Genomic DNA, 9,175 nt, shown 5'->3' on the forward strand with positions numbered 1-9,175 from the left:
AGAATCTCGTAATAAGGGGACACGATCTCTACTTTGACAAGACGTGCCAGTAAAACCGCATCTTAAAACGTGAAGCGGGAGGCTAAAAAACGGTTCGAAATAATGACCGGGCTGTGACATGATGTCACGCCATGAAAAGTTGTCAGTGGATTAGACTCATGAAATATTATACTCTCTACGGATATATATATATATATATATGGTGCTTGTTTTGCAGAGCCGGGGACGTTCTTTGTGTTCGAAGGCTGTTTTGGAGTATTCAGAGGAGGAACCCGCCTTGCAATGCCGAAAACAATCTGCGCGCCGGACACCTCGTCATTGAAGTCTGGTTCTGGGGCTACTGAGGGAGTCCTAGACTAAGGGGTCCTCGGGCCTCCAGCCTGTTGGACATGGGCCGGACTGTTGGGCCATGATGATACAAGACTAAAGATTCTCTCACCTGTGTCCGGATGGGACTCTCCTTGGCGTGGATGACAAGCTTAGCGTTCGGATATGAAGATTCATTTCTCTGTAACCGACTTTGTACAACCCTAGTCCCCTCCGGTGTCTATATAAACCGGAGGGTTTAGTACGCAGAGGCGATCACAATCATAATCATATAGGCTAGACTTCTAGGGTTTTAGCCATTATGATCTCGTGGTAGATCTACTCTTGTAACCCCATACTCATCAATATTAATGAATCAGGACGTAGGGTATTACCTCCATCGAGAGGGCCCGAACCTGAGTAAAACTTCGTGTCTTTGTCTCCTGTTACCATCAACCTCAGAAGCACAGAATGGGACCCCCTACCCGAGATCTGCCGGTTTTGACACCGACAACCGCCCCACCTCTAGACACCGCCTCCCTACATCGACCTGACCAAGGACAGTGGTGCCTGAAGACGGCGACGCGGGCGGGCGGCAAATCTATCTTTTTAAGTTTTTTAAGTACTATGTGCGGGCCGTGACGAAGACATGGACTGTTTAATTAATTTTATGTTTTTAGTTATTGTTGCAATGCCTTTTTTGAATTTTTTTTAAGTTGCAATGCCTTTTTGGGAATTTTTTTCTAACACAGCCAATATTTGGGATGCAGCCACGCGTTAGATGCACGGACCGCCGGTCGGCCCAAACTGGACATGGGCGTCCATTTTGCCAACCCAAGCGGACAAAACAAATGTCCATTTAAGATCGTATGTTGGAGTTGGCCTCATAACTCATACCCGTGACAAGTCCGAGGGTTGGATTGTCAACACGGATCCTAATCAGCACTCCAAACTACTAGTAACACTTCAATACTGCTACCACTTGAGATGAACCCGCAAACACTATCATCATGCAGTCCAACACTTTCTTCCAGGGATCACTAGCCGCATGCAGAACATCAGCACAAGTTTTTGTCCTCTCGTCACATCACACATGACGGCGCAGAGGAGTTGGCGTCGTCGTCGAACATGTCGGTAAGCTGGTCGTCCTGCCTGCTGACTTGGCCAGACACGTTGCCGTAGCCAGGCTCCTGGTTGCTGACGTAGCCGGCCGGGGCCCGCTTGTCGTAGGTGCCGGCGACGTAGGGCTGGCTGACCTGGCTGTAGGGCACGTAGGGCCATATCTCGGCCTTTTTGCCCGTGGACTGAGTCGGCCGGACTGAGAGCTCCTCCCCAGCGCCTTATGCGCCCGTTGACGCAACTGGCGCCCACTGCACCATGCTAGTGGCCGGCCCATGAGAATGCAAGGCAGTGCAAAAAATGTATTAATACGCAGAAAAACTACCGGAGAAACTAAATCTTGATAGATCCTGCGCCAGTTAGCTCCAAAGCTTGGTGGCCAACCAGACCTATTAAGCTCTTGTTGATAGATTGCAACACGAAACCTTTAAGAACTAACTTTATACGCGCTTTTTAGAAAAACGGGATTTCTTTTGAAAAGAAATATGAACAAATTTTGAATGTCCACATATTTAAAAAAATCACGAATTAGAAAAAAATCATGTATTAAAAAACATTCACAGATTCAAAATTTCATAAAACTGAAAAAGTTCATCGGTTTTCAAAAAAAGTTCATCGATTTTCACAAAAAGTTCATCGACGCTGAAAAAATTTCACCGATTTTCAAAAAAAGTTCAACGATTTTCCAAAAAAGTTCATCGACTTTGAAAAAAGTTCACTAATTTTCAAAAAAAGTTCATCAAATTTCTCGAAAAGTTCATCGAGATTGAAAAAAGTTCATCAACTTTGAGAAAAAAAGTTCATCAATTTGAAAAAAGGTTCATCACATTTGAAAAAAGTTCATCGAATTTGAGAAAAGTTCATCGAACTTGAAAAAAGTTCACCGATTTTGTGAAAATTTGGTCACCTTTAAAAAAGTTCACTCATTTTAATAAGAAAGAGAAAAGAAACAAAGATAGAAAATGAAACAGGGAAAACAACTGCCTTTTCTGCGTTAATATATAAAGAAAATAAAAAGAACCACCGTAGCACATGTGGTTATCTGGTTCAACTGGTTGTTGTGATGGCTACCTAAATGAAAGGGCGTGGTTCGAGTCGCGGCTGGAGCACCTTTTTTGGGGAATTTTTAAGAAACAGGAAAGCAAGATGGGCCGGCCCGCTATAAAACCAAGTGTACAGGGGGGGTGCGCCCTGTACCAAATGGCCTGTATTTGGCGCTTAAGGCGCCGAATAGGATTTGGCGGCCGGACTTGTGGCGCCTGGATCGAGAATCGAAGGGGAACGGGCCCAGTTGGGCCTCAACTGAGTTTTCCAGGATGGCCGACGCGGGACGTGAAATTCACCGAGCAAATCGCTGCGCAGATTAGTATCGTACCGGGAGATTAATCAGGACCTGACCAGTTTATTAGACCGAATTCCACGGATTGCATCGCCAACACAGGGATATGCACGGCTGTCACAACTGTGAAAGATGCCAAAGTGCACAAATAAAAGAGGCCACTGAGCCTAACCCGTGACCCAGCACCAAAAAGTGCGCACGGATCAAAAACAAATGCAGTGAAAAGATCCCCTATGAAGGTACAGTCGTAAAAAAAAGCGCAATTGCATACCTTGGGTTGTATGTACTAGACATTACCATCTGGCTTTTTGTTCAAATTCTTTTTTTTAATGTTCTATCCTCCGCTCTGTTGCATGGGCATCGGGGGCGACCTGGCGCTGAGGGTCATGTTCTTGGCGGGCTTCTACGGCCTCCAGGAGAGCAGGTTCGGCGCTGGCCGCGCCATGTTACCCAAGTGGTTCATGGAGGACATGGTTGTGGAAGCATTAGAGGTGATGAGAGGCGCCCGTAGGATGGTGATTGTGTAGTCTATTTTGATCGAGATCGATGGGGTCCTTTGCAGCATGTGGTCACCATCGTTGTCGGAGGGTGACTGTGTGGTCTTTTTTAATCGAAATTAAAAGAACTCGATTATGTGCTCTCTACCGTTGCCGACGTGGTCACCGTTGGCGGCTAGCCATAGAGGCGCATAACAAGTGTTCCACGAAATGTTTGAACCTAATACAAGTTTTACTCTGGCTAGGCCTGCCAAAAATCGTTTGGTCGTTCAAGAGATAATAACCAGGGTTCAAAAACTATGAAAGTGATTTTGCTGACGCACTAGAATCCACGGATGAGAAAACCACAGATGTGAATGTTCCCCGTCGTCATTTCACACAAAGAAAGAGGTGAAAAAGTCCTCCGTCCAACGAGAATAATCCAGATGCAAAGGACGCGGTGTAGGAGCGGAGGTAGCAGCCAGCGTCTCGATAGAGACGGGGAAGTTTCTTCGATGGGAGGAGGCGATGGTTCCAACCAGTGTCGGAGGCAGGGGGTGCTGGCAGGGGCCAAGCCCCCCCCCCCCCCCCCCCCCCCCCATCCTCTCACAAATACACCTGTATGTACTCCCAATCTTTCATTTGTCAGATAAAATTAGATAGGTTTAGATGATTTGGTCCCCTCTAACATTATATGACATGTTTTGGCCCCTTCTATATTCAGTTTCTGACTCTGGCACTGGTTTTAACCCAAGGAATTGGAGTGCATCGGGGACACGAGTGCCACTCCCAGTTGTCACCAAATGGGCATGCGAGAAAACCAGGCCGAAATAAACTCATGGTTTACTCACTCAGGGAAACGACGGGATTCTCCAGGGATTTCTCGCAACCAAACGAGGCCTAAGTTTTACTTTAATTTTTAGAAAATCGGCTAGAAATGCTTTAATAAACTGAGGCGCGAAGACAGAGGATCAGGCCATTGAGATGTCTTTCTCTCTCTCTTTTTTTGCGAAACATTGAGATGTCTTTCTGCACGACCAAGTTACCCAAACGATCCATGGGTTTCTCGACTCATACCCGTGACAGTCCGAGGGTTGGATCGTCAACACTGATCCTAATCAGCACTCCAAACTACTACTAGTAGTAACATTCATACTTCAGCACTACTACTACATGGTAGTTTCGCTACTACTACTTGAGATGAACTCACAAACATTGTCCAACACTTCCTTCCAGGGATCACCAGCCGCATGCAGAACATCAGCACAGGTTATTATTTTTTTTCCTCTCATCACATCACATGACGGCGCAGGAGTTGGCGTTGTCGTCGTTGAACATGTCGGTGAGCTGGTCGTCCTGCCTGCTGACCTGGCCGGACACGTTGCCGTAGCCGGGCTCCTGGCTCCTGACGTAGCCGGCGGGGGCCCGCTTGTCGTAGGTGCCGGCGACGTAGGGCTGGCTGACCTGGCTGTAGGGCACGTAGGGCCATATCTCGGCCTTCTTCCCCGTGGACTGCGCCTTCCTCAGCACCTTGCTGGCATCCGCGTACCCCGCCACCGTCACCTTCTGCTGCTTCCTGTTGATGTTCACTGATCGGACCCCTGAAATTACAAACCTCATTGTTATCTCCTCCTGATCAATGAATTTGGCAAGCTTTGCAAACATTCAAAAAAAAATAAAAAAAATACAAAGCTCATAGTTAATCCAATTGCTAATCCACTAGTCTGAAGTCGACGTTATTGATTTATACGCCTATTAGCTTATGGTTCAGAATCAGATGTGCCGACAAGAACGAAAGTCTTACTCCAGATGATGTTGTAAATGTTTCAGAAAGTAAAGAGGCAAAATTATCGGAGTCCATCTGATGCAGCTTCTGCATGTAGAGACATCATTGATGTGTGTGGGTTTTATGTTCAGTAAACTAAACCCTCCATGTGGAAAATTGATATCATCGTCCTACATGCAGATGTAGTACACTTTTGAATATATTCTTGTGTTCATAGCCGTTTTGGTTTGTGTCACACACACAAAAATCTTCGTCAGAGAACTCCTACTCATACTCGCAAGAAAAATCTCCTACTCATCTGGTAAACAGATGGTCTCTGCAAAAGATGTAGGGAGCAAAACTGTGTTATAGAGCATTTGTGCTTCAAGGAGCATGCTGCTGGATGTGAATAATGAATACAGTTAAATGTGCTGCAGCAAGATTCATCATGTTTCTGTTTTAACTAGCTGTGCAGTCGAGCAGAGGAGCAGAGCAGAGATAGAAGTAGAACCTTTCAAGGAGCTGAAAACGCAGCTCCTGACAAATTGAACTTATACTAAAACCTGCATTCGGAAAATCAGCTAGGGATTTATTGGCCTCCATTTTGTTCAGTGAGGGGTTTTAGCAAACTAAAACCTACTGTGCATTCTTGGGTAAACAGCATTCTTGTGAGGACGTGACAACTGCAACTCTAGTAAGGCGCTAATCATATCATACCTGCTTTGTGGGAACCTCTTTCGGATCAAGGCGCGTGTAGAACAACAGATCAAAGCATTTATAGATAGAAGAAGAGTTCTTTGTGGTTTAAACAGTTGATACTTAACGAGGACATGAAACTGTGTTATTGTACGGAGCATGCATGCCTCCTAATGTGAATACTGAACTGAGTGGATAGATTAAAATGTGGATGTGCTGTAACAAGATGCACTATGAAGCGTGCGAACGCCTTGTCTGTTCTTTCTAAGAAGATCTAAGAAGATGAGCAGAGGAGCAGAGGAGCAAAGGAGCAGAGAGAGACAGAGACCGAACCTTTCATGGAGGAGAGCGCGTTCTTGACCTTGCGCTCGCACCCCTCGCAGTCCATGCTGACCTTGAGCTCCACCGTCTGCATCTGCTTCCTCCTCCTCCTGTTGCCGTGGCCGTGGCCATGGCCATGGCCTCCGCCGCCCCCCAGCAGCCCGGACAGGTACTCCAAGGTGCCCCCCACTCCCATCGCAATCCCTCACAACCTCTCAGCAGCAGCAAGAACAAGAGGAAGAAGAAGCTTTCAAGTACCAACCAAGAAGGCTCCTGACCAAAGATGGTTCTCTCAATGTCACTGACCAAAGATGTGAGATATGAATGGGAGGAAGCAAGGCGGTCATTTATACACACGCAGCGCAGTGCAGCTGCGTGTGCTGCGCCTTGCGCAGTGACAGACAGCAGACGACGGGGGAGGAGAGAGGCTTGCAAAAGGACCATGTGAGACCTTTTTCTCTCGCGCGACAGTGGTTGCGTTGATGTTGATAAGAAGAGATGGAATCAATGGTGCGAGGAAAGGGATAGGACGGGAGCTAGCTGCGTAAATGTCGAAGGGTGGTGAGAGGGTTCTTGGAAGTTGGAAGCCACAGTGGCCTAGGGTGGCTATGCCTCTGTCTATCTATGGCCTGCCTGTCTTGACAGCCATGTGTGCATCAGTGCATGCATGCATGCGCTCTCCTGACCCTGTAGGCCTTTGGAAAAGCGCATAGCCACAGCCAGGACTGGCCCTGCACAAAAGGTAAAGAAGAAGAAGAAGAAAAAGGCTCTCTGGACTTCTGAAAGAGCAGATTCAGAAAGGTTTTCAGAGATGGTAGTAATAAATAAAGATAGAAGGGGAAATAATACAGTAGAACCAAGAAACAAATAATGGCAATGTACTTGGATGATAATGGCAGTGTACTTGGCCCCAAGATATTTCTTGCAAAGCTTCCAAGAGCGTACTACCTGCTCTCTCACCAGCTGTGTTTTGTTCAAGTGCTGATATACGTTTCTTGTGCAGCGACGGGCGGGTCTGGGCGCCGGGCACGCCACCGAGACGTGGAGCTAAAATGGGGAGGCGCGTCGCTGTCGAACCTAGCGTTGCGCGCAGCATGTAGCCGACTGGTTGGTGAATGGTGACGAGACGCCCCATCCCATGTCCTGCTGGCTGGTTCCAGTGGTGGACGGTTGCGTGCTCGGTGCCATGGACACCGCGCCGTCCATGACGACGAGGGAGCGGCACGGCACGGCACGGCGCTGACGCTGCTGCTCCGCCTCTGCTCTTTGCTCCACTCCGGCGCCCCAGCCCGGGTTTCTGATTCTTTTCCGTGGGTTCAAAATGCACGAGAGACAGATACTCTTTTCCCGTGTGCTCAAAAATGCGTGCAAGATACATTCGTGATCTGTGGCCTTTGGCCCCCTCTAGCTTCTAATGGTAGGGCGCTGTCGCGATGGATCCGCCTGCAGTAGGCCGGTTTGTAGTACCAAATGATCGGTCGGTTGTTCGCAACCAATTATTGGCATTTGGCAACAACAATGTCGGGCGTGAACTGAACTGAGAGATTCAGCCGTAGTGCATGGTATTGGTACGTACGTCGATTATTGCAACATCATTGACGCGACGGGGCAAGCGGCCGGGAGAAGCATTGCATCGCCACCTTTGGTCGCACTGCAGGCCAAAAGAGAGAGACACGGACTAAAAGACACAAGGGGGCTTCACGGCCATGTGTCGACATAAAATTCCAAGGAGCGGAGCGCAACAGCGCGCCTGGGATGGTAGATAGGTCTGGGGACGAATTGACTCCGCACCAACCGTGACGCAAATGCGCCCGAAACCGAAACCCACACGGACACGGTACACCACACCACACCACACAACTCGCTCTGCGGTTGCATCGCATGCACCTTTCTGCAAAGGATCAGATCAGATCAGATCGGCGCGGTGCGTCCACGAGGAGACGCAGCGACTGGCGAGATATCACACCGCGTCGCATTTCGATGCGATGCAGCAACTGGTGAGTGAATGCACACACCTAGGATGGACACAGCAATAATATCCGAGGGGCGCCCAACATACCACACCAGTACCAAACGTATGCACGATGACAGAAAGTTGAGAGAGGCAATGGAGAGAGAACAGACAGGTGATGAGGGAAGCGACAGCCTATTTGAACACTATCATCAGCCTAAAAGGGGCAGTAGAGGCTTGAGGCTGTCACGCACTCATGTGCAATGATATCTGTTATTTTATTATATTCTGAATTCCATACAAGTGTTATACTACAGATGGAGTCCTACTGGACTAGAGCATGCCAACCGTGCTAGACGTAGCATGATTACAACTCTATTTCGTGTCCACCAAGAAGAGAGTTGTTTGCCACTTTATATAGTACCAGCTAGTCATGAATAGATGAGAGAGAGATCTCCACCAGATTAGCACGTAGAGGGTTTGTCCTCTCATGTAATGTAATACTCCTCCCAATTATAGTGATACGCCGCTGTGCGTTTCGTGGTTTTCTCCATCAAGGATTTTCACGTAAAAATTCATGTCTCTGTCTTGTTTATTTCTTTTTAGAGAAGGACTTCGGTACAACACCCCCCCCAATAAACGTATAAGGGGTAGTATTGTCCATACTAAATTATGTATTAGTGCACCCGCCGTCCGTCGTAGGGCCGGCCGCCCGTGTATGTCGCGCCCCGTACTCCCGCGTCGTACGCGTGCGGTTCGGTAGTGCGATCGAGAAAGGAAAAAAAAAGTACGCCCCACCCCGACACCCCATCTCCGCGTACGAAACCCTAGCGGCATCAACGCCGCCGTGGTCCACCGCCGTCACGATGTCGGGCGGCGTCCGTAGTCACCCACGCGCCGTGAAACCGACACCCCATCCCCGCCTAGGAAACCCTAGCGGCATCAACGCCGCCGTGGTCCACCGCCGCCACGACGTCGACCCCGACGTGCCCGTCTAGTCGCGAGCACCGACGGCGTCCGTAGTCACCCACACGCCGTGTCGCCGGTGAAACGCCCAGCGCTCCTGTGAACGTTCTGTCCTGGTACGCGCCCTCCACGACGTGGGTGGCAGCAACGCATCGGCGTCGACCCCAGGCGAGGACCCCTCGACGGCGCACAGTAGGTTAGGATGGCTCTTTTTGTTCTTTTTTTGATTTGTCCAT

At 48.7% G+C, this 9,175-nt stretch overlaps 1 protein-coding gene across 1 annotated transcript; it reads right to left on the reverse strand.

The window, feature by feature from the left end:
- Positions 1 to 4,206: 4,206 nt before the first annotated feature.
- LOC125536176 (heavy metal-associated isoprenylated plant protein 23-like) lies at positions 4,207 to 6,469 on the reverse strand. The gene is made up of 2 exons (XM_048699340.1): positions 6,035 to 6,469; positions 4,207 to 4,841 (listed from the first exon to the last, which is right to left on the reverse strand). Exons 1-2 carry the CDS (start codon positions 6,216 to 6,218, stop codon positions 4,537 to 4,539), a joined length of 489 nt encoding a protein of 162 aa, XP_048555297.1. The 5' UTR covers positions 6,219 to 6,469; the 3' UTR covers positions 4,207 to 4,536.
- Positions 6,470 to 9,175: the final 2,706 nt, after the last annotated feature.

The sequence above is a fragment of the Triticum urartu genome, chromosome 2, assembly GCF_003073215.2.
Source record: "Triticum urartu cultivar G1812 chromosome 2, Tu2.1, whole genome shotgun sequence".
In the NCBI taxonomy this organism is placed as follows: Eukaryota; Viridiplantae; Streptophyta; class Magnoliopsida; order Poales; family Poaceae; genus Triticum; species Triticum urartu.

Excerpts from the sequence above, each read along its gene's own strand:
- LOC125536176 (XM_048699340.1), bottom strand. The coding sequence starts at position 6,218 with ATGGGAGTGGGGGGCACCTTGGAGTACCTGTCCGGGCTGCTGGGGGGC. Across the intron at positions 4,842-6,034 it reads CGCGCTCTCCTCCATGAAAG|GGGTCCGATCAGTGAACATC; the intron begins GTTCGGTCTCTG and ends TTGTAATTTCAG.